The sequence below is a fragment of the Cyprinodon variegatus genome, unplaced genomic scaffold (assembly GCF_000732505.1).
Source record: "Cyprinodon variegatus isolate N-32 unplaced genomic scaffold, C_variegatus-1.0 Scaffold311, whole genome shotgun sequence".
Lineage (NCBI taxonomy): Eukaryota > Metazoa > Chordata > Actinopteri > Cyprinodontiformes > Cyprinodontidae > Cyprinodon > Cyprinodon variegatus.
Window position 1 is genome coordinate 509,089 of NW_015150764.1, and position 25,405 is coordinate 534,493.

General features: G+C 38.9%; 1 protein-coding gene across 5 annotated transcripts in view; it reads right to left on the bottom strand.

The window, feature by feature from the left end:
• The window catches only part of pde7a (phosphodiesterase 7A), a 41,600-nt gene extending 24,337 nt beyond the window's left edge, over positions 1–17,263 (bottom strand). For 4 of the 5 annotated variants that reach the window (XM_015384381.1, XM_015384380.1, XM_015384383.1 and 1 more), the window contains exon 1: positions 16,197–17,263. In XM_015384381.1, the coding sequence (XP_015239867.1) occupies positions 16,197–16,334 (138 nt within the window). In that variant the 5' untranslated portion in view covers positions 16,335–17,263. The remainder of the gene's footprint in view (positions 1–16,196) is intronic. The other variant, XM_015384384.1, reaches the window with a different exon arrangement.
• Between the last annotated feature and the right edge of the window lie 8,142 nt (positions 17,264–25,405).

Sequence of the window (25,405 nt, forward strand, 5' to 3'; positions counted from 1 at the left end):
TATATTTTTTTTAAGCGCGCGTCCCGCCCTCCTTTATTAAAATGCCGCCCCGACTGCCGGGTTCGCCCGTGCAGTGTTGCCAACTCAGCGATTTTGTTGCTATATTTAGCGACTTTTCAGGAGAATCTTATGTGAAAGCACGTATCGTTCCTACTCTTGTCCTCCAGCAGCAGGTGCTGCCGTGGGGCGCCTCCCCCGTCCCAACCCCGTTCTCCTGCTTCCACAGGAGTCCCTCTCAGTGCTGCAGTAGGCCCCCTGGCTTACATTCAGGGCGGGAGCAAGCGGGATGTAAATGTAAAATGTTATTTGGTCTAAAATAAATAACTAAATTTGAAATGTCTTATCTTAAATAACGGCATTTGATTCACACAGCAACAGTCACTTAATCAACTTGTCCAGTGCGTTTTCGTCTCCAAGATAATGATTTGTAGGCTCCTTAGTTGACCACAAGGGAAAAAAAGAAAAAGTAAAATGGCCTCAAAAATGCAAGTAAAAGGGGAAAACCTTTTTTACGTTATTACATCATGTTCTACTTACCCATGTGTGTGTGTGACATCATTGGCGCGCCGAACTGGAGTTGGAACAGGCAGCCCGGGCCACAGGCGGCTACGCTCTAACCCTTATATTCATTCGACTAGCTAATCTGAATCATTCAATTCCAGTTCGAGAGCGAGATAATCTGTGGTAGTAGCACTAGACATCACCAAAAACCAAAACCGGCATTCCCCTTTAAGTGGGATAAACCAAGCTTAAAAATGTGCAAAACCCTCGAGGGTCAGAGACTCTCCCACCACAGTCTCCTAAAATCCTGTGGGAAACACTGAACCTTTATATAATTTTCAAAATTTTGAATCTGTGCTGTTATATAGTTGGGAAGTGAAAAAGACTGATTGAAAAGGCTCTGTTAGTTTGACAGCAAAGGCCTATGTGTGTCTTGTCAAAAGTAAAATGTTTCCAAAAAGTTGAACTCAAGGGAAAAGTGTAGTAGGTTTCTTTTTACCATGTAAAGCCAGGCATACACTGAAGATGTTTTGACCTTTTTCGGGCCGATTCTGCAGTCTTGCAAGTATTTTTTAGACAAGGCTGTGTTTCAGCCTTATTGTGCGTTGTGTAGTATACAGGGGGTAACGAGGGGCGATTAGCCTCTCACGACCACCTCCCGATCAGGAACCGTAAGGTTGGGAAAAAATGAAATACGGTTGAAATTCAGTCGGCCGTTGTGAGGTGAGCATGGAACCTGCTGTTGAAGCAGAGCTATGAGCTGATTTATCAGAACGTCGAGCACTGCCCATGTGCAAACAAGGGAGTTCTTCCAGACTGACGAGTCCGATCAAGGCCATCTCTTGGTGCTGAGACTGACGTGTGGTTTTTGGAAGTGCAGTGGGAGCAGGTAGATCGCATCAGAACGTCAGCTCACATAGTGTGAGCAGTGAACTGTTAAACTCTGTGGTTTTGTCATACAGTTTGAGTTGTAGCTGTGTGCAACAGTTGAAATCATCACCCAGTGTATGCCCGGCTTAAGCAGCACTATGTAGCAACAAGTGGGAGAGAGGAGCTTTCTTCACATTTCCAAGAATATGACCCAGGACTTATTCTTATGAAACACAAACATGTTCATTTTTTTTTTTCCTCTAAGAAACAGCTTAACATTTTGTTCAGCTAATACAGGGAAAACCCGTCAATTGTTGAGATAAAGCATTGAATATTTTAACTAAAAAGCATCTACAGAATGTTTTACTTTCGTAACTGTTACTTCTCTTTAAGCTCAAGGAGGAGCTTTTTTTCCTGAAGCTTGTCCTAAAAGAAAACATGGGTGGTACAGTCCCCATATCTCAGCATTTGATCAATGACGTGAGCTAGAACGTATAACAAAGGTAATCTGCCTGGTGATCAGAGGACGACAAACAAAAACAAATAGGGGCACTTCTGCTAACTTTCATTTAATCACCAGCTTTGTTAGTCATAAGGCCACATAAGAAAAAAAAGGTAGCACGATAAAGTACATAGTGTTCATTGCTAAAAAGTAATTTGGATGTTTTTAGCACTGATTTTATTACAGGTAAAGTACTTAGCTGTACTTTTGCTCCTGTATTCTGTCATTTAGTAATAAAAGTTAGCAACACAACAAAAATCCCATTGAATGAATTCTTTCAATATAGCCATCCATCCAGTGGATGAATCTGCTACTTTGAGCGTTGCTGCTCATATAATGTGCAAGAATGCCTAAAAGCAGAAAGCTACTTCCTTTAAGTAGATTGGAGTAAACAAAATCTTACCAATTTGCTTTTATTATCATTTCTGGTTATAATCATCATGTTTAGCAGTTTTGACGCCTCCACATGGTCCACCTGCTAGAGGCCAGAGGTAAATAGGTTGATTGGACCATGTTGTAGCGTCCAGCCACCGCTATCACTAATGAGTTGTGTCAAAGTAAAGATATCCGAACGTCACGCAGACATCAAATGTTCCTCTGTTTGTGGTCAGCACAAATAGGACAATATTTGAATTCTGCCTGTTCATCAAACTACGGCAGAACAATGGATGAAGTTAATATCTGACGACAATGTTCCAGTGACTCTACCTACAGCTCGTTTTGTCTGTGATGCACGTTTTGCACCAGAATGGTTTGTTAATTTGGGATAATACCAGGTGCAGATGGCATCAGGCCTGGGTTTAGAAAATCTGGCTAATCCAACCATCAGGGACTCACCTGCACTTCATCATTTAATATCACCAGGAAATTATAGTAAACAAACCACAGAAAACTGATTATGTAGCTAACAATACATCAACTTGTAGCATACAGATTTCAATTGTGTAGTGATATCTTTATTGCTCTGCTACGTGAAAGTTTGTAAACTGCTTTATGTGTTTACTCTGTGTGTGCATGTTTATGCAAAGGACCACTTTCAAACAAGGGGCTACAGTATAGTAATTTCCTAATGCTGCAGGTAAGACACAGTTTAGCTGGTCTCTCAATGTGTATTCGCCATTTCTGAGATCTTGTTATTGTTTTGGACCGTATCAAGACATATAAAACTGGGCCAGCCCTGATACCGTCTCTTCCTCAGACCAATCAACACACGCCTTAATAACAAATATCCAGAGTACATAGATGCGCAGACAGGAGTTAAACTCTTGTATGTACCCTCAAAAGAAGAGAAAATAGTTTAAAAAAAGAGGTAAAAATGAGCTTGATTAAAAACAAAAAAAATCCTACTAATAATTAAATGTGAATTTGCAGACCATATCAGAAGGATTCTATGTTTAGTATACCAAGTGGTAGCTCCTTTAAGTAATCCAATGAAACTTATCTGGTTTTAAAAGGGCTCATCAATGTAAAACTAAAACTGAGAATGTATCAAATCTGCACTTTTGAGCAACGTTGACAGTAGTACTGTAGGTGACCTCATTGACCTAGTATAGCAGATGAGGTACTGTCAAAATGTAACGTGATCTGATCACATTGACGTGATCATCGACTCTGTGTGAGGGCTTGCATAAACTTGTGGCTAACAGAGATGAAACGTGGCTTGCATACATCTGCAGAATTTGTGTGATTGTAATTTGTTTTTACATCTAAAAGCAGGAACACACATGCTGATTTCTGCTTTAGAGAGCATCTTCCCTTGCAGTCCTCAGCGTACCCTTCGTCTGATTCATCTGGCCCCCAGAGTTGCACTTAGCTGCCGTTTGCTCGCAGCGGTTGGAATACAAACTAAATGCTGTTTTGTTTGGATTTCGCTGTGAGCGCAACAGTCTGCTCATTGTGCTATCTGTAGTTCCATGTAAGCTCGTTTACATATGTCTGCCGCTTCTTATCTCAACTTAGTCCAACAGCCTGAGGTCAGAACACTCATGTTTCTGAGGTCAGGACCTAATGTCAAAATTCCTGATAGAGTAAGCAGCCCAAGGGCTTCAGTGTCTGTCATTTTCTTTTAGACTCCTAGAGTCCGAGAGATAGAAAAGAAAAAAAAAAAAAAGGTTTTTACATATGAGCCAAAAAGATGATACAGTTATTTGGCAAAGATATCAAAAATAAAAGGTCTTTTAGTAATATTTGAAGATAAAAAAGGCTAAAGCAGGTTTAGGATAAAAAGAAGTAATTAAAACAACAAATCCAGTTTTATTATTAAAGCATTTGATCTCCTATTTATTCCTTAAACTTCCCTCTATTGAAGACAGGTGTAAAACCTGCTTTTATTACGATAATAAACTTCACACGTGAAGTGTAACCGAGGTCAGAGTGACTGCAGGCAGCCAGTGGAGGATAAGCAAATGAGCCCCAGCACTAACTCATAAACAGACATATCACAAAGTAAAACACACACACAGGTAAATCCCCCTCTGTGAGATAAAAGCGGCAAGGCTGGATGCCGTTTCATGAAGTGAACATTTCCTCCTGAGTTATGACCTCTTGTGAAGCTTGGGACTGCATATTCCAGTAACTGAGTGCTACATCATAAACACGGGCAGATTTGGAGAGGGCCAGCGACTCCCGCTGTTTGCTACATACACAAAAAGTCCTCGATGGAGTCGACCTGTTTTATGAGCACCCTGTTCAGCGTGACACACTTCAGCTGCTGTGAGAGCAGAGAGCTGGACTGATGGGGTTGGACAAACTTGTCCCCCCCAGTGCCTTAGGGAGCCAAGTGACAATGAGGGTATCTGCAGAGCAAAGCTGCAGGCTCATCAGGCTAACTTATCTATAACTTGTAAGTTTTTTTTTTTTTTGTTTTTTTTTTACAGCCAGAGATAGTGCCATAAAATTATTCAGACCCTTGTGTTTTTTTTTTTTTTTTTTACACGGAGTGCTTTAAACAGCCCTTGTGTACATGAGCTTTTATCGTAACGAGGGGGTGCTTCATTTTCTCACAGTCTGCTTATGCTGCGCAGGAATTTCATTCATGTAAATACTATCCCCAGACTCTAATTGCTTCTCGGGGTCAGCTTAATTGTCCCCTTTCTTTGAACCGCCAGAGGAGGGCAAACAAACCCCAGTCCTCAATGGAGGAGAAAGCTGCAGCGGTAACTTGTGAGACATAAGCCCCATTTACACCACCCTCTGAAAACCGATCCGTGCGAGTTTGGACTGAGCTTGGATCAGTTAACCGTGCCGAGCTCTCTCCCTGTCCTCATCTCCTAGTGACGATCTACGGTACTACTGCTCTCTAGTAGGAAAACTTTGTGATTATGTTTTGTTCCATCCAACATCGCCTGGAAAGCATCCTCTGCCCAAATTGCAATAGGAGCCTCAGTCTCGCCGTCATCACAGGTCACACCATGAATTTTAAAGCCATTTTAAGTACATCGTCTTTAGGTCTTTGGTTTTAGGATTCAGTGGTATCTTCAATATATGTAACACAGATGGAAAGATTAATCTACAAAAAGAGTTTTTTTTTTTTTTACTTTTTATTTTGTAATTTTACCAAATATCTCTATGTACTTTAAAGGTAGTTTTTTTCTGCATTAAAAATAATCACCTTTTTATTTAACTCGTAGCTTAAGCAAGTATGCATGCACGTTTTTTCGAAATATAAATATTGCTTTAAATCATATTGAAATGTTACATTTCAAACGCACAGACTGGGCATACACTGTATGATATTTTGCCGTTTCAGTCTCATCGTGCATCCTGCGTCGTGTAGTATACAGGGGGTAAAAAGGGGCAATCCGCCTCTTGCAGTTCTTGATTGACTCAGCTTTGGAATCAGTTTTAGAAGGACTAGACTTGGGGTTTTCGTTGAAACATGAGCAGGAAGTGGCTCTACGCTCATTAATTTTCAAGAAGGACGTATTCGCCATTTTACCGACAGGCTGTTTGTTTACACTCCCCTACCAGCTTTATTTCGCGCTTAGTACATCACAGTCAGTTGCGCTCATTGGTCAGAGTGTTGGCTAATAGGCAAAGAGAGTGGTTTGAAAAACAATGGGTTGTTCTCATCAACAATCTTCCGATGTCTCATTCATCAAGGCCAGAATAAATTACACATTTAATCTCACATTTAGTCTGGTTTATCAGGCTAAACCCCACGCAATGCATATATGCAAACATGGGAGTTGTTCTACCAGATTGAAGAGTCTGACCACCGTCATCTATCGGCGCAGAGTCAGACGTGTGGCTTTTGGATGTGCAGTGTGAGCAGGTAGATTGCATCAAAGGGTCTGGCCGTACATGCATCGGGAGCTGTGAACTTGTAACTCTGCGTTTTCCTTGTAAAGTTTGAGCTGTAGCTGAGTACAACGATCGAAAATATAGCCTTAGCAACCTTGACGCACAGTAAGCCATTTCATTAGGGTCTGAGGCCGCTCCTGCTGTTTGTGCAGTTTTTCCTTCCACTAAACCTTCCATAAACAGCCTCTAGTGATGATTTTTTTTTGTCGATCCCATCGACAGCAGTCTGCTTAATTGTAAAGAGAACATTTTTTGTATTCAAGCCTTTTGTTTTAGTCTTTGGTCAAATTAGATGTTTGTAAGATACTTGGTTTTACGGTAGTGTTTTTTCCCCCCATTAACTATTAGGAGCATTATTAACAGTGAGAAAAACACTTCAAAAACAAACAAATATCCTGTAGCCTTAGGTTATTTTTATAGGATTGGGACAGATCCAGTATTTACTTTTTCATAAAAGAAATGTAAAACATTTGCCAAATCAAACTATAATATTCCAAACATTTAAATCACATTTTATGAGTTTGGTCCAGCCTAAATGTTTCCCTCTGGATGCATAGTGCTTATAGAAGCTTGTGCTTATTTATGTGCAATGTAGTATTTTTTGTGGTGATGAAAAATAGTTTTTCAATCAAGGAAATTAATTTCAGGGGTGATAAGACTTATAAGTTAAAACCAAACAGACATGGATCTATGAAACCTCCTCAAGCTACAGATATTCACATACATTTCACCCTGTGCAGGTTCCGTGGGTCTGAAAGTGTGTCAGTGTGTGGAACCACTTTCTCATGCTTGGTCGCTCTCAACACTGCAGCACAAAAACATCACAGTCACGTGACAACAGCCCCCCCTCCTTCATAGAAAGGAATGAACGTGATGTGAATCATGAAGAGTGCTTGTATTTCAGTGAAGACAGGATGTTGTCCATTTACCACACTCTAAACAATCTGAAAAACCCTCCTGCACACTCCAGCTCACTTATGCAAAAGGTCCAGCGGGGGTTAAAAGTTTGTGAAAGATTGCGAAACGCCCAGCTCAGAGTCTGAGCAGCTCCTTTAGCATTCTTACCACATCCTGAAACAACGTCAATCTGATGGCAGTTTGAATCAACAAAGTAACTCCCAGAGAAAGAACCGCAGCCCCGAGCTTCCTTATCAATCTGTGCAAAGAAGCATCCAGACTGCGCATGAACAAACACAGCCATCGCTTACCCTGATGCAAAAGCTTATCATCGTCTCTAACATCTCAAAATTTGAAGAAGGTTATCTACAGTCAGATGACAAAACAATCTCCACGGCTTGTCTGCTGGTGACGTAACAGACTGAGTAGATCACAGCGTGCAGCCCGAGCCGCTTTCCTCCCACTATTGCTAGAAACAATGTGGCAACACAGAACAAATCAATGCTGTGCATCTCTTTATCCTTTTGTTTACCAGAATTGGGAGTGAATGTAGTTATGGTAAAAGGCGATATTCTACAACAGTAGCGTCCCACATAAGTACTCATATCGCTTTAACTTTTTATCCATTGTCATGTTGAAACCACCATGTCTAATGTATGCATTTGAATTTTATGTGATGGACCAAGACAAAACAAGTTGGATTTTGCATATCCACGCATCAAGGAAATGTGAAAACCAAACCTGAAATCATTTAAGATATCAGTATATCAGCTAATACACATTCACCTAAAACTACACATTTACAATTGCTCTATCCCTGCAGACCCCCACCATCACCTAAGACTTTCTTCAAGAAAGAAAAAAAAAAAGAGCACAGGCAGTGTGAGCGGTAAGGCTGTCCAAAGTTTATCCAAAATAAATACTGTTTGTATCCTTTGTAATGATATAGCAAATACTCATATTGCAAAGAGGATTTTGAATCAACATTAAACATTTTTAGAGAGTTCAAATCCGGAAAGCAACGGGTGCATTAAGGTGGCAACTAACAATTATTTTGCAAATCGATTAATATGTTGATCATTTTTTCAATTAATCGACTAATCGGATAGCCAAAGGTTCCTTCAAGAAGATTTTTCACCAAATTTAAAGCAGGGGAAATGAAAACCTTTCCTTTTCTGTACAGAGCATATGGACAGATGAAAAAGTTTTTATGAGATGCAAAATGTTTCTATATTTTCTTTTAAAACTTTGGTATAATTCCTGCTCTAAGTGGTTTGCTCTGTTAGCTAAAGGCAATTTTTACAGTCTCTATATTCCAGTTAACGATTAACTGATTACTAAATTAGTTGACCATTATTTCAATAAGAGATTAATCCGATTAATTTTTTCAATTCATTCTCACTGTATCCATGGTTTCTAGGATCACGGTTTTGATGCAGTGACAGCAAGTATAGCTTGTATTGTGGAAGCTCCAGCCTTTAAGTATATCTCATCTAAGCTTTTGGGGGAAACCACTCAAAACTCATTCAAAAAGAGATAATTGGTGAACATCAATTTCCCAGTTTTGTCGCATATTCTAGATTGTATGTAGGTCTGAAATTTGTCCAGGCCATTTCAAGTCGCAAACAGCCTTGATCAAAACGTATCTAAAAAAAAAAAAAAATCACAATGTCCTGTAATATTATCTTGCATCCCTTGCTATTAAAATCCTAATCAAATGGCTAAACTGACTTTCTAGCGTGCAGGCGAACTTTGCAAAGCTGTGCTAGTGACCGGTAACGGACTGCCGAACAGCGGTTCTTGAGGAGTTCAGAGTCGTGGCTCCTCTTAGCCCTAAATCTTTTGCTCCCTCCAACTTGTTTCCTTTAACAAATGCTCTACGTTTGGCTGCACCCATCCTCCCACCAGCCATGTTCCTGTCCCTGCTAAAGAAAAAAATATTTCCACAGCATGACGCTGTCCCATCTTTAACTGAGAGAACAGCATCTATTGTAACATGAAAGAAAATTAAAAGCTCTATGAATATCTGCAAGCCACTGTGTATCCGTAATAATGCGCTGTTTAAATGAATTTTAAAATTACTTCAGAATGGTAAGTGAATGAAATGAAATCAAATTACCTTCATTCCCTTCAACTAGATCACCTCTGAATGAAAAACATTGTTATCATTTAAAAATCAAAAACAAGAGAAAAATGAAGAAAAGAAAAAAGTTCTCAAACTTTTTCACTATTTACTACTTTTATTTTTTGTGTGACACATTAAATCCAAATAAAAAAAGAGAAATTTTTGGGCTACAATTTGGAAACAATCCTATGGCTGTGATTAATTTAGAAACGCAGTATCTGTAAAAATGTGTGCAGCAAAGCCAAGTTGAGCAAATGCATCTGTATTTCATAAACAATGAAAACCACATGACTTGTTCTCCTGCATCCCTCTGCTGATCCTGCCTCTCACCCCTTAAAAACCTATTTAATAATTAAGTTGCCATCTTGTTTTCACCCACTGCTTTTCAAAAACAAATGGAAAACTACAAGGTAAAACACAATTTTTAACTATGACCAGGCAAAAATATCTCCCTTTATAAGCTAATACAGGAATCAAACATGTAACAGATGCCCACAAGGATCAAAAGAGGAAAACAAATCAATTGATTTCCACGTTTTTGTTTTCCTTAAACCTAATTGTAAGAATTCCCCAGCCACTGAGCGAGATATCCTTCTGAGACCAAGTTGTGTCTTCAACCCAACTCTTTTGTCCACTGTTTACAAGAGGAAATGTCTTCATCTGCGAGGGAAGGGGAGGCAGGAGTGGGGGGTAGAGAAGAATGAAAGAGAGGGAGCTTGCAAGTGAGCAGAACAAGATAGCCGGAGAAAGAAAAGACACTGAGACTCCGGCCATCTGTGAATGTGGAAGCGAGCCAAACCACTGCCCACAGAGCACAGGCACATGCCTAACTGCCTCTTTTTGCCATGGCAGTCCAGCCCTGCTTCCACAAACAACAGGCTTGTTGAACCACACACAAAAACACAGTAGCCACTAAGGACAAACGCACCCTTATGGTCATAAATAAGGCCTAAACATAATATTTGTGGAAGTGTAATTGCTCTGTAGAAAATGATGAATGACACTGCTGTCTGTATGCATCCATGCAGGTTCACCCGTCTTTTGGGGAGTTTTTTTGGTTATTGAGTGTTTCAAAATGAGAGAAGCAAAGCCTTATGGGAGCAAGTCTTTTTGCTGCTAGCTTAGTTTCTTTTCTTTTTTTTTTATATCATGACAAAAACACGAAATGGCAGGATAACCTACAGAGACAAATAAACAAACAGCAGAGTTGAGAAAAATTAACCAGTAGATTTTTCACTAAAAGGACTACGTAAATTTTGCTTGTGAGCACATGAGTAGCATAAAATCGAGCTGCAGCGTAACAGCAGGGGCGTTGAAATCTTTCCAGGGAACTCTCCCTTGTGTTGCTCCAAGATGCAAGTTCCAAGAATCACCACAGCGAAATTATTCAAAGTCTTATTACGGTGGGAGGCAGAATGCTGGAACAGAGCAAAAGAAGAATTTTAATGTATTAACCAAAACTAATGATTTATTCAAGCTGTATTTATCCAGGAAAACCCGTTTTAGGGGTGACAAGAATGCAGAGTTATAAGTTACAAGTCAAATATTTAAAATAATTTAAAGTTAAGGTAGGTCGGCCTTAATTGGCAACCACTTTCAATCCGCTGCAAACTCATTTGGCTTGTTCTGAAAGTAACTGTAAACCCTTAAAAGCAGAACATCTTCCTGCGTGAGAGGCTGCAGGTCATAGCCACCCAAATTGCCAGGAATTTACTTTGGGAAAGCTAGGCTTGCTAATATTTATTTGAAGGTAAATTGGAAAACTAAGGCTACGTTCATACGGCAAACAAATGGGGTCTAAATCTACACATCTTTTGCCCTGAAGTGACTCAGGTGACATTATTTTATTTCTGTGTTAACAGGCCAAGTCCCGTGAAATCTGACTTTTTCCAAATCCTATCTGGAACACTTTAGTATGTGGTTTTAAATCCAACACAGGTTGGATCTTTTGGAATCTGACTGCTTTCTAAACAGCAAAGCGACCCATATCACAATTAGCATTTTTTTTTTTAACAGCAAAATCCTTCATCAACGCTGCAGCCATGTTCTGAATTCCTCGTTTTCCAGCCACTGTTGTTGAAATTTTCATTTTTCTCATTCTCTAACTTTTTCTCCGCCTTGAGCTTCTTTTCCGAGCATACGGCTTTACGATCAACCGGAAGCTGTTCCTCGCTTATGTTGCAATATAACATATCTAATGAAATTGTTTTTATAAACTTATTTTAAAAATAAAGCATCTTAAATGCCACAATAATCATATTTTCAGACTTTTAATGCCAATTAAGGCCTTAATTGAAATATTTTAAGGACTTTTATTAACCCGCAGAAACTGTATAATGCCCCAAAAGAAAGGGGTCATACCGCAATAGATCAGTTGACTACGACGCTACAGCCATGCATTTCTACTTGGAGATGTCGCTGTCACTGCTCCACAGAAAGCCAGAATTAATTGTTTAATTCTCTTTCTCCTCCGTCTACATTTCCAATTTGTCTGCTGTATCTTTTGTCTACTTTGACTTTTTAACCAGCTTTAAATCCATTCATAGACACTGACTTCTAACACGTCTTGTTGTTCTTGTTCTGCGCATGCGGGTCACCTCTACTTTGAGCGTGGTTTAACGTGACTTGAGCATTAAGACCTATACAGTAAATGATGCCTCTTTAAAGCCCGGTTTACACTGTGCGATTTTTTCAATTGTTGCACACATCTACTGCTCACACTGTACGACTAAACCGCTGGGTTTGGTTGTACAGTGTGAGTTAAAAAAGCTCCCGATTTATGTTCGCCCTGACGCTCTGATGCGATCTACCTGCTCACACTGTACGTCTAAAAACCACGTCAGACTCAGCTCCGCAGTGAGATGGCGCTGCACTGACTCGTCTATCTGGAAGCCAAACAAATAGAAGGGGAATATGAAGCTCACTAGAGTGAAACGTGCTGCCTTGGCAATTTGTACAATTTTGTGCTGAAAGCCCAAAAAAGAAAAGGCGACGACGTATTTGGACGAAGACATGGCTGAGCAAACATGGCTACTACGGTCTGTCAATTTTACAGAAAGAACTGCATTTCACTCATTGCACCCCCGCCATGCTGCTGTGTTTACATCTGAGAGGAGGAAGAAAAAGATGAATTGCCTACTGAGCAATTTGCCGAAATCCCGACCTTACAATTTCTGATTGGGAGGTGGTCGTGAGAGGCTGATTGACCCTCTTTACCCCCTGTACACTTCACGACTCACGATCAGGCTGAAAGTCGGCCCGAACAAAAACTGAAAATCACACAGTGTAGGCCCGGCTTAAGCTGTAGAATGAGTTGTGTTTAGCAAGCAGAAAAGCATAAAGCTGTTGCATTATGGGTAATTCTGGCACTGAAAGTAACCCATTCTAAGGTCCCGCCTACCGCGCCGTGATTAGTCTCGTCAGGAGTAAACGGCAGTTTACCAAACTAGCAGATTAAAGCTCCTCAATACACAGCATGATAGGGGTGGAACGGTTCACAAAATCCACGGTTCGGTTCACGGTTTCATGGTCACGGTTTTCGGTTCGGTATATGTTGATTGTTAACCTGACATGTTGGTCATGTTGCTGTTAGCATAAACAAAATGTGTTGCACAATGCTTGCACACTGTTGCACTTTTATTCACAACTTTCTTTCTGCCGTCATCGTAGGTCACTCTAAATGTAAAGTGGTCCCATACAGCAGACCACAATTCTCCACAACAACTGATTTTTTATGCTACACCCGGCTACGCTGCTTAGCTTCTTCTTCTTGTTTACTACTGGTGGTTGGCTTTGGTCGCAGTACCGCCACCTTCTGCTCTGGAGTGTAATCGCTTCACCTATGAGAAAAAGGAGCAGCGCATGAACCAAACGCAACACACGCGAACCGAACCAAGACAGTCGAACCGAACGGTTCGGACGGTTTTCATAGACCGTTCCATCCCTACAGCATGGGATCCTCATCTAGAGCAGATACTGAAAACCAACAAGGTAATTTATGCAGCAGATTATGGTTATTTTCAGACATCAACTAACAGAGACCAACTCTCCAGGCAGCACTACCTTAATGCACATTAGTAGGTCTGTGCCTAAAAATCTATTGTTCTTAAAGACAATCTAATATCAATATTCTGGCTTTCAATATCGATATACCTACCAACCCCAGGGGGGCATCCTAACAGTGTGCAATTTCTGTTCACAGCGAAGTGCAGGTGAGACGTATTTGCTGAATGGCCGACAGCATTATTAGAAGCACCTTTTAGAAGCGCCTTTGTCCCTAAAATCAGACATTTGGGCAAATTCAGGTTTTAAAGCCAATGAAAAGAGCAAAGGACTTGACAAAACAAATGCAAAATGCAGGAACTCTGATGGTGCAGTACGTTATACTTGAAAAACGACCAACTTGCGGGCTCACCTACAGAGGCACCATGTTGATAAGCTAGCAGCACCAAAGATGCAACAGAAACCTGTAGACCTGCAAATGACTCTGGACAACACTTATATATATAAATGAATATACATGTACTCTTTCAGTGCAGTTTTCTCATTCAACATAGACATTAGCCTTACCACGGATATAAATAAAGCATGCTGTTGTCTGCATATAGCTTCACTTCAGCTATTTACATAGCCTTCCGACCACTGAAATAAATAACAGAAACTCAATTATGATGACTAAGCCGTTCCAAATGTGCTGTAAAACGAACCTATAAAATACATTATAACAACTGCCAGCAGAAAAGCTAACTTTAATTTCTGCAGTCCTGTCTGCAAGCATGGATGAGCTCATTTAGGTTCACAAAACTCTAAAAGACATCCAACTGGGGAGGGAATATGATCACAATTCAGCTTAGCGAACAGCAAAATGAATGACTGGCATAACTTTGAAAAATGCTTAACGCATTTGAAAAATTGTAGGTAGACGTAAATACCTCATGACTGATCAGTACAGGTTCTTTCCTTGAGCACAAATCTTACACAATATTGAATTCTTCTACTGAACAAAGAACTAATGGATGACACATAAAAGACAAATAATCCAAAATGACTCAGCAACAGGCTGATGCACTATACTGCATTACTAAACATAAAAGAAAGGCAGAAATGTGGACCTGCGACCTAAACCCGTTTTTTTCTGCTCACAATTATCTTTAACCACAAAACAGGTGATTAAAAAAACAGAGCTGAGCTCACCAGAGCGATATTTTCAATGCGCTACAAGAAAAAGGAAGTTCAAGTCCTAGTCAATAATTCATGCTATGTCAATGTGTCAGCGTATGATAACATAACAGACTGGCACGTTCCTTCTGATGAATCCAAAAAAGGAAACTTAAGCATCATGTTAGTGCTGACTGAAAGAGGGGCCTTTTATCTGGGGTCAACATGCGCAAACACGAAGTTGGAAGACGGCTTCTTGTCTGCTGTAAAAGGTTGGACTGATAAGAAGAGTAGGGGCTTCTGTGCAACTGAATACTCACTTTGTGTGTAGTAAACATGGGCCGGCGACCAGTATCAAAGAGAATGCCAAGGTTTTAAAAAGTTACATTATCAAAACTGTTAATATGTTTGAATAAGCCACCAGAAACTTAAAACTAAATCCATCTGTGAATGTGTGATTTATAACTATAGAATCCAGGTTTTCACAGCTTTTTTTTTTTTTTTACAGTGTTGGACATAAATATCCAAGCCCAAAATACTGTATGCAGTATAATAATCAACCTACATGGCAGTGGTACCCATTAACGTGATTTTCATGTGTTTGTCATATAAGATTAGGTTTTGACAAAGAAATTTTGCAACCATGCTGCATTATTATAGAAAATCTCTTGGCTTCATGTCTAAATCTACTAGAAAGCAATATATGGGCTAGTGCTAAAGGGTAACACATGGCAATACGTCATCATGAGGAGAGAAATAAAGTGAGTCTAAGAACTACCAAGCAACCACCTGCAAGATTTATGGAGATTATGAATGCCCTCTGTATAACCATGTTCATTACAGGGTTGTATGATTACCACTATGACTCTCTAGTTGTCATAGTGCATGTTTGGATTACTTTTCCACCTGAGACATGTATCCTGGCCTAAAATTATACATTCCAGTTTAAAATAAATAATTAAATACACCCATCTCAGAATTTGATCAAATGTCTCTAAGGTAGTTGTACTTAAAGCACATCCCCTTTTTTCCCCCCAACAAGTTATCTGGCAAATATTCTCGATATGAACTACCACTCGTCTTTGCAGAATTGGTTCAGCTTAAATAAATTCCTCTAATGGGCTCTGTTTTAAAGCATCAACCTAAAATGTCTCCCAATAAGCTTTACATTTGCCGTTTTACACAAATATAATCAATTCCAATCTGTTGTGTCTACAACAATAAAAAATCAAAATATAGATAAGTATTTTTTTCTTAAAATAAGTGCATTTTATTGTTAATTGAGGAGGTAAGACAATTTACATTTTAAATAAGAAAAAAAATTGAATTGTCTTATTTTAAGTGTATATTATCTAACTACCTTATTTTAAGAGTAAAAATCTTCATTCCGTTGGCAAATCATTTTATTTACCTACTCAAATTAAGAGTAAATACACTTAATTTAAGAAATTTTGACTTATTTCTAGATTGTTTTTGCAGTGTAGCTATAGATTTAAGGTGAATCAAGCTGGCATCCAATATGTGCAAATGAACCAGTTCCTCAATGGAAATGAAGCAAGATTTCCCACATGATGATGCTGCCACCACCATGCTGGACAGCTGGTAGGAGTCTAACAGAAACAGTAAGTCCACAAAATAGAAAAAATAGGCTTAATTGACAATCAAAAGAACGATTAAGACTAAAACTAGTGTAATTATATGTGAAAAATTTCAATATGTTTAGAAAACTACCTGAAAGATTCCTGCAAATTACTAATGCACTTGTTGGGAAATTCCTCATGACAAGTGTGATCCCCAGTGTGAAAGTAGGATTGAAAGATGTTGTTTTTTTTTTTTCTTTACCTGTGACAGCTGTCTTGGATCAGGAGCCCCGAATAGGGAAGAGCTGGAGCTGAAACTAATGGCTCCCCTCCGGCTGAGGACATGCTTGGGAACCGGCCTGTCTAGAGGCAAAACCGGCAACTGATAACATACTTCCATTGAACAGTCAGGGCTGAATCCGGATCAGAAATATAAAAAGAAAAAAAATATATATTACATGTAAAAAAAAAAATAATAATGGATGGAGGGATTAGAAAAATCCCAAAAGAAGAAAAACGAAAGGAAATAGCTCTCAGAATGGTGAAAACGATCTGACACGAAGCTGTAAAGTGTTTCTGTTCATTATGAGCGACTCAAAACTTGTCCAGATCGCCTTCCTTCATCGCCGTTTTACCTCCCTCGGTGTCATTCTGTGAGAAACTATTCACGCTGCTGCTGCCGTTGCATTCATCGCCCCTTTCTTTCTCATTCTGCTTAAATCCGGGCCCACGGACGACGAGACCTTCTTGCCATTTTCTGGGTCTTTATGAAATCGCTTCCTCATTTTTTCAAAGCGGAGCAAAAAACGTCCGTTTGCCTGGACTCCGCGGCGTCCCCGAGGATCCGCATAATGCAAACCCCGACACGAAAAACAAAAGCGCTTCCAGAAAATATCATCAACATATCATTTTTCTGCTGCCAACACCGGGTGCAGGGAGAACGGAGGATGGGGGGGATCCTGGCGGCGGTCGGAGAGGGCTCCTCTTTCATTCAGGACTCGGTCGGTGGTGAAGTATGTTCAACATGTAGGGGCTTTTCCGTCTTTTGAGCTGAATGATGAAGGAGTAGTTGTCCAAATTTTACCGTAAAACAAAGTGTCTGGCTCAGAGAGAAAGAGAGAGGGGAACCCCAACGTTCGCCTCATTCACCGCCGCTCCGCTGGGGTCCGCTTCGACTTAAATTGTACAAACATGAAGGCATTAAAAAAAGTAATAATAATTAAAAGCTAAAGAAAGCAGAATTCTATATCTCTACCTGCCTATCGCCCTAAAAAATTAACCTACTGAGTGATTTTAGAGCACACAACACCTGCCAGAGATGGTGCTGTTGGAGCAAGCAACCCCCAAAAAACGCCCTTGTCTACGGTTAGCCAATGGCGTGAAGGCAGTGTTTGTAAACTGAGCTGTGATTGGGTGAGGATTTTTATTGCGCATGTAATGTCGAACGTGAGTGGCTGTGAAGACAGGGCGATCCCTAGATTTATATGAGCAGTCATTTGCAGACGGCGTGGACTTTCTCAAGGGTATTCCTGCACAATGGGGCTTGCCCTGCAGCGGTCCACATCATTGCCTGTGATTACCTTTCTCCCATGAGTCATACTACTTTGGAGCTGGTTGAAACACACAGCGCAGCGAACGTTTCAAAAATGTTGCATCTCTGATATGCTATAGACATGTTTCTGCACTGTGGTGACTTAAAAGTCGTTTTATGTTTAATTTGTCATTTTTAATTCTTTGCTATCAGGAAGTCATCAAACTGTAGTTAAAAGCCTTCAGCTGATCCAAAATGCTGCAGCCAGAGCTGAGATGAAAATTAAAAAGAGATCATATCTCTCCTATCCTAGCTTCTCTTCATTGGCTTCTGTTAAATCCATAATATAATTTAAAATCCTAATTCTCACATATAAAGCCTTAAATGGCCAAGCTCCATCTTATATCAGAGATATGATTATTCCTTCTGTTCCTAACAGAGCACTTCACTCTCAATCTGCAGGTTTACTAGTGGTTCCTAGAATTTCTAAAAGTAGAATGGGAGGCAGATCTTTTAGTTATCAGGCTCCTCTCCTGCAGACACCCTGTCTACTTTTAAGGGTAGCCTTAAAACTTTCCTTTTCGATAAAGCTTATAGTTAGAGAAGCTCAGGTTACATGAGCTTTGTGAGCTAAATCTCTATTTATGCTGCTATAGGTTTAGACTGCTGGAGGACATAAGGACACCTTTTTCATCATTTTGCTTCATTCTATCTCTATTATCCCACTCTTCAGAATCTGTTAGTTCAGTCTTTAACACAATGCTCACTCTGCTTTTTCTGATAGTAGCTTAATTTGGTTTGTTCCTGTTTGGCTGTGACACCATCCTGGAGAGAAACAACAGCTGTACTGCTGCTGTTATCAACACATTTGTTTATAGAAGTTTGAGCTCTGCCTGTTTTTCACTGTAGTCTTCTTTTTCTGACTGTGACTGGCTGGATGTGCTGTCTTTATCCTCTAGCATGGGAGCTGGCTCGGAGCTCATCTGCCTATCTGTGTGTTTCCTGGACTGGGCCGCCCGTGGAGCTGGTTGACAGTTGCCATTTGTATCCCTGCTTCTTTTTCTATGTCTGCTTCTGTCTCCTTGAACCCCAGTCGGCCTCAGCAGATGGCCACTCACACTAAGTCTAGTTCTGCTGTAGGTATCTTCCTGTTAAAAGGGTTTTTTTTCCTTCTCCACTGTTACTACAAGCATGTTTAGTGTGACGGATTGCCTTTCAATGCAAGTCGAAATCAACTGGTTTTCCTTAGATAAAAAACTTTGCATCAAAATGACTTTATGATCCTTGAGCTGACAGGTGTTTTGAATTGGTGCTATATAGATAAACTGGATATTGAATTGAATTTGTCAGGATTATTACTGTACACTAGACGTGGATCAGTTAACTTTACAGTGCCCACCAAAAGTATTCCCACTGCAGTCACATTTTAATAAAAAAAATGTCAAGGCATTTTATATGCCCTTTTATGTTCTAGAACAACACAAGTGTATAACTGTATAGCCCCACAGGATAATACCATCTCTTCCATGTTCTAAAGAGAGTTTGGGGTGTAGGCTAAAAAGTCAAACTTGGTTCTTATCTGGCCGGAGCACCTTATTCCTCACTTGCTGTGTCCTCTATGATGGCTCATGTCAAACTACAAACTCAATTTCTGTGGCTTTTTTCCATAAATGGCTTAAATTTTGCCGCTTTCATGTTAAAGTCAGATTCATGCAGTCCAAAACTAAAAGCCGTGCTGTTCACGGATTTTTCTACCTGAGCTCAAGATCTCTACAGCCCTTCCAGGGTTTCCATAAGCCTGTTAAGGACTTATTTGACGGATGTCCTCAATACTCTTTTCAGATGTTGAATTAAACAATGCTCCTGAAGAGCTTTAAAGCTAGGGATTTCATGTTATTAACTTATCTCAATTTTAAACCTCTCTTCAACCTATTCCCTAATCTGCTCCTTGGTTTTACAGTTGTTTGTTCTAAAATGTTCTCCAGTAAACCCCAATGACCTTCGCAAAACAGTTGGATTTATTCTAAAATGAAATTAAACATAAGATGACTATTTTTTTTGGCTATTATCTCACATAATTGATGTGTCTTATAAACCAAGAGATTCCACCGGATTTAATTTCTGAGTATCACAGTAAAATGGACCAAAACTTATGCATACTACATTTCTCATTTTTCTGTCTGTTGAAAGAATATACTAGAGGTTTTCAATGTTTTTTATCCGAGGCCCCCAGAGTGACTAAGAGACAGAGCAAAGGCCCTTTTACCATGTCCACCCTGAGGGAGAAATAATGTTTTTAACACCTGACTGAGGGGTGCTGACTGACCCCATTAGATGGGGGATGAAATGCAAACAGCAAAGATTCACTTATTATTCAACCTAATTAGTCCAGTGTGTGTTTTAAACGTCAACCTGAAATTATACAAAAAAAATAAATCACAAAAAACTCCACAGTTAGCAGGTCCTAAAGCAAAAAGTTATTACCTGTGTAAAGGTTTTGATTGCTGATGTTAACATGCTTGTTTTATTTTTGATAGAACAAAGAGAATCTGAAATTCTTTTATTCTTGCAATGAGATGGGTGGAAACCAGGTCTGCAGCTTTTACACTTGTAGAGATTTTTTTGGGGAACATATTAAGCTTGAAATAATTGAACTTTATTCATCGCACATTGGAGAAATTTACCTCTGCATTTAACCCATCCCATTGGGGGACAGTGAGCTGCCATTGTGTGGCGTCTGAGGGAGCCATGTGGGGTTAAGGGTCTTGCTCAGAGAGCCAGAGTGGCAGGCTGTGGGAAAGGGGCTCGAACTCAGAACCTCAGGATTCCAAGTTCTATGCTCTAACCACTAGGCCGCCACTCCAAACACCACAAAATGTGTCATCTAATAGTACATCTGTTTTTTCCAACAGTTTTTATAATCTGTTGTTTGTAGTGCTATGGGATAAATCATACTATGTCTACAGATGTTTATATTTGCATAGGTGCTAAAATGGCGTCATTTGGCCGTGTGGACCTTGTGGATGTTCAAGCATAAAACAGGGTTACGTAGCCTAAACCGCCAGGAGGAGGTTGGGATCACGACCCCTCCTATGTTGACAATCTCTTCTACATACTACCCATTACTCTTAATAAGGTAATGTTTTGAAATAAGAGCTAAAAAAAAAAACGATGAGTGGTTTTTCATTTTATACTTTCCCATCTGATTTTAAGAACTCTCAATCAGCTGCACGAAAAGAGAAGAGGAGCTGGTAAAAGATGCAACCAGAATCATTTAAGAATCATCTAAAAAAAATCATGTAAGATTTCTGGTGACTACAGATATGTGGTTGACCTGTAAGTTGCATTAGAATACATATACAAAAATATTATAAATATTTGTGGTTATTTGATGTATTTATATCCAACATTTATTTTTATTTCAAAGCTGTATGTTGTGTAAACTTGCAGCAGTGGATTTAGAATGGGTTTAATGTATCTTGAAAGCCTAATATTCATAAGACATGTGCTCAAAAGGCCTAATTTTCTATTAATTTACCTTAAACCCTTTAAAAGTGGAATAGCCTCAAACTCAAAATCTCATCAAATCTATTAATCTAATGTTGACCACAACGTTACACTGAAATTGCACCACAACCTGGATCTCTATTTTGTCCCTGTACTGTGATGTGATTGGATCCTGCTGTTGCCTGACGACAGGTTTAATCAGTATAATGCCTGTGTCAGTGTGTGCACACAGACACATATATTTTACACCCACTACAACAAACTGCCCATAAGGGAAAATGATTTAGGAAGCCTCTGTGTTAATTAATTCTCCCTATGTTAATTTTTATTTTTTGCCATTCCCAGCAAGCATAAACAAACAATAGAAAGCACCTAGGGAGACACAATACAGGCAGATAGGTTTAAACTCCTGAGTACTGTTCTCAAGAGCTTTAGGAGTACAGGTGATCAGATAATTTTCTTCACATGTACTATACATGCTTGTGCTACTCCCAAGGGCAGCATTCTCATGGGTTCTAATACCAGTGAGAACTAATTCCATTCTTTTTAGACATTATTGTTTTCCATAAATGTAATTTCTCATTTGGGGGCATATTTACTTTTGATGAATCGCACAGATATCCTTAATATATATAGTTACTGACCATATAACTAAGTCTATGGCCCCTATATTTGTATTTGATAAAAAGAAGTGTACAGAGAAAATATTACTTAATGTATGTAGAGCCATCTCGTGGGGGAAAGGAGCAATTACAACAGTCTGTCAAATAAACACACACTTAAGCAAGTTTGTGTTTCAGTCCAAATCAGATCACAAAGTTCTACCATCGTTTTCACTCCAAGAGAGATCTGGATTTAAACTGAACCACTAACTAAACAATTATGCTTATCTTAGCAACTGTAGATCTGGCTGCATGTTTTCAGTCTTTGCCCTGCTGTAAGATTAACCTCTACTCCAATATAAAGTCTACTGAAGCCTCTAAATCCAGTCTGCATGATTTGATTGAACCGATTCTGTAAAATACCTGTGTTTTGAATTAGCGCTGGATAAATAAGTTAAATTGCATCGCCAAACTGAACTTGAAACAGTGTCTCTACCTCATCTACAAATTGAAAGGACTTCAGATGCCATCAAAATAAATATAATTTAATTGTTGATTCTTATTTTTCTATATCTTATCTCTTTATATTATCTAGCAGCCCAGATTTTCAATACTCTGCAATTCACATAAAGACAGTTTAGCTGACAATAAAGTTAACCCTGACTTTGACTTAGCTTAGATTTTGCAAAGCATTTTCACATGATGATTAAGTAAGCACTTTGGGGATGACATGTTCTTAAAACCCTTCTTTAAATTATGATTAACTTCTTGCTACTGTTGTTTCAGTTTGATTAAGGACAGATTAGTGGAGCGCGTGATTCATAAAGGTGTTTCTTATTTCTAATCTGAGCTGTTGATCTCCTCATGTTTCCTGTGGACTTTCCTGATTCACCAAATTTTTGTTCTTAGCCTTTAGATGTCTGATCTATTGAGCCAACTCTCGTTTCTGGTAAACCCACTCTGGAGTCCGGTCTGTTTTCATTGTTCTCCTCCATGAAAACACCAACCACACTTGAAGATGGATACTTTAAGCCACTTTCTCCTTCAATTAGATTTACCTGGATTTCCACTAGTTTCTGCCATCCTCTTTCAGGGCTCAGTTCTCTCCAGTCAAATACCAGTCTTTGTATACCTATGCATGCCTCCACTCAAGCCTGGGAAAATACTTTGAGAAACCTTTTTGGGTCCATGTAATCTCCCAGTACCAACTTCTTCTCTGAGATCTGAAAGCCAGTAGACATCCTTTCTGCATTCAACGTCAACATACCTTCAAACAATCTTAACATCTATACTCCTTCCCCAGACAAAACCTGAAATCACAGCATTAACTACTCATTGTAAGAACTGTACATACATTTTTTAGATCCATTGCTTGTTTTCTCCCATTTGTTCAGTAAAAAAAGCTCAAACATTACGTAACATATATCCTGTCCTGGCCTGTCACCGTATGCCTTAGGAGCTTTGCAGTTGTACCACACACTTTTCTATTTCCAGATTATGGACTGAACATAGCTTGGGAAATGTGTATTATCTCATCCTATTTTAGTTCTCTATAGCTTTATCCCTGACCCTTCTGCTTTGTTCCTTCATTTTCAGGATGATGTTTGCTCTCTAAAGCTCTTTAACAAATCTCTGAGTCCTTTAAATATCAGCTGGATTTATACTCAGATCAAACAAAACACAGACAGACTCCCAACTTTCATTTCAATCAAAAAACACTGACTTTTTGGTTTGAACATGTTCAATGTAAATTCACTACAACCAACAGATGCTGACAGTCTGCTCTTCTTCTGCCACTAGATGGCATCCTATTACTTTGTTAATACGTTGCCGTGTGTTTTGACCAGTCTAAGGATTTAGATCATTTGCAAAACTAGGAGCTTATTTCATTAACCCTCTTAAATAAAAAAACTATCCTAGAAATTACACAATTAATTTAATGGTAGTGCAGATCTCACAGCTGGGGATGGTAGAGCATCAGGGAAAGTCATTTATACAGAAAATGGAAACAAACAGCCTCTCTACTAGGATCCTCAAAATATCCTGCAGGATGCTGCTATTCAGAGGCTGCAGAAATGCTGCATATCGCTGCATTGGTTTAACTGGAAAGGGGCCCTGCAAGAGACAGAGAGGGGAGCTGAGATGATATTCATGCACTTCACACCCTTGTCTTTATTTGTTTAATCATTCCTGTTTTTTTTTTTTTTCTACTATATATCTATAAAAATAGTTTTTAGACAAGTATGATGATTGTGAACCATGATTCACACTGTTTTGATCTGTTGTGTGCTATTGAGAATGGAATAAAACAATACATTAGCTTGATTTCATTTGATTTGATTTAAAATTGGAAAGTCAAAAATTAAACTAACACCATTGTCATTGCATCACAATTTCTTTCCTATTTTCATAAAATCATCACTATGACTTAGCCCTTTAAAAGCCAGAAACTTAAAATAATTGATAAAAAAAAGTCGACTTTTTTAGAAAAAGAATTGTCATCGAACGTTCTGACAAATGAAATAAAAAACAAATATTTTGTATAAGTTAAGATAGATCATTTATTTGCATCAGTTTTGATACCTTATGGGTTTTGTTAATAGTATTTTATACGTTTTCTGTTTACTACATGTGTCTGAATGTGTAAGTCAGGGTTTTCAAGAAATATAACAATACACTACCCATCAATACTTCTTGATATTAGAGTCAAACACTTGCTGATTCATTCATGCATTCAGCAGCAATGCCTTGGGTTCATCTGCTATTCTTTGTTAATGTTTGATTTGTTAATAAATGTTTCTTTGTTGCCTAAATTGAGCCTCGAGTGACATTTGTTATCATTGTATCATTTATATTATGTAAATGGAGCAAGAAAAGCAGCATTGGCTACAAGAATATCTGCTGCATTATAATTGCTTAGGTTAATGTCAAAGCAATCGGCATCATCCTTAAAAAATAGTATCAGTCGATCTCTAATGTAATTTAGAGTTTTATGATACAGAAAGTATTGCATAATTGTGAAATAAAAGAATAAGGGTTTTCTATTTTTTATTTAATCAATCTAAAAGTTTTCCTGTGAGTTTGTGTTGGGTCCCCTTTACTTTGATTTCACCTAATAAAATCCACTATAAGAACCTAATTTCAGTGTAAATGCAGCAGTTGTGTGAATTAGAGCCACTTTGTTAACTGTGCCTTCAGTCAGTCTTTTCTTTCCTGCAATTAAAACAAAGACCAAACATCCCGGCTGTTAAAATTAGAAGAGTTCTGTTCAGTCTATTTCAGTTTTCTTCACAACCTGGATTTGCATTAGTGCCCCTGCAAGCAGAGTGACGTCTTTTTTACGTCACCTCCTGGAAGACGATGTTACATAAATTTCCATCTGGGAGTTCATCTTGGTTACAGTCTACTTGGTATATGTTGTATATGATGTTAACTATCTAACACCACTCAGCGCTCATATATTATTCACTGTGCAACCTAATCTGCATATCCATCTCTAGTTAAAGTGGATTAACTCTGAGAAGGTGTGCTCGATCCTCTGAAAACAGAAATGCACGATTTCTACTCTACAGTAAAAAAAAAAAAAATTTGAAACTTGACCAATCTTCTAAAGCGATAGAGCATGTTTGTGATGTAGAGTTTGGAGTGTTGAACTTAAATCACAAGAAATGTGGTTATTTTACAACTATGATTCCTTTTTTTAAATTTGTTTCTTTGCTTTTAAAACAGTTTTGCATTAAAACGACAAATTTCCCTCCATTTCTTCATGTTGTAAAGATGAACTCAAGATACTTAGTTTGATAGCAGCATGAGTTCTTTACATGGGTTTGT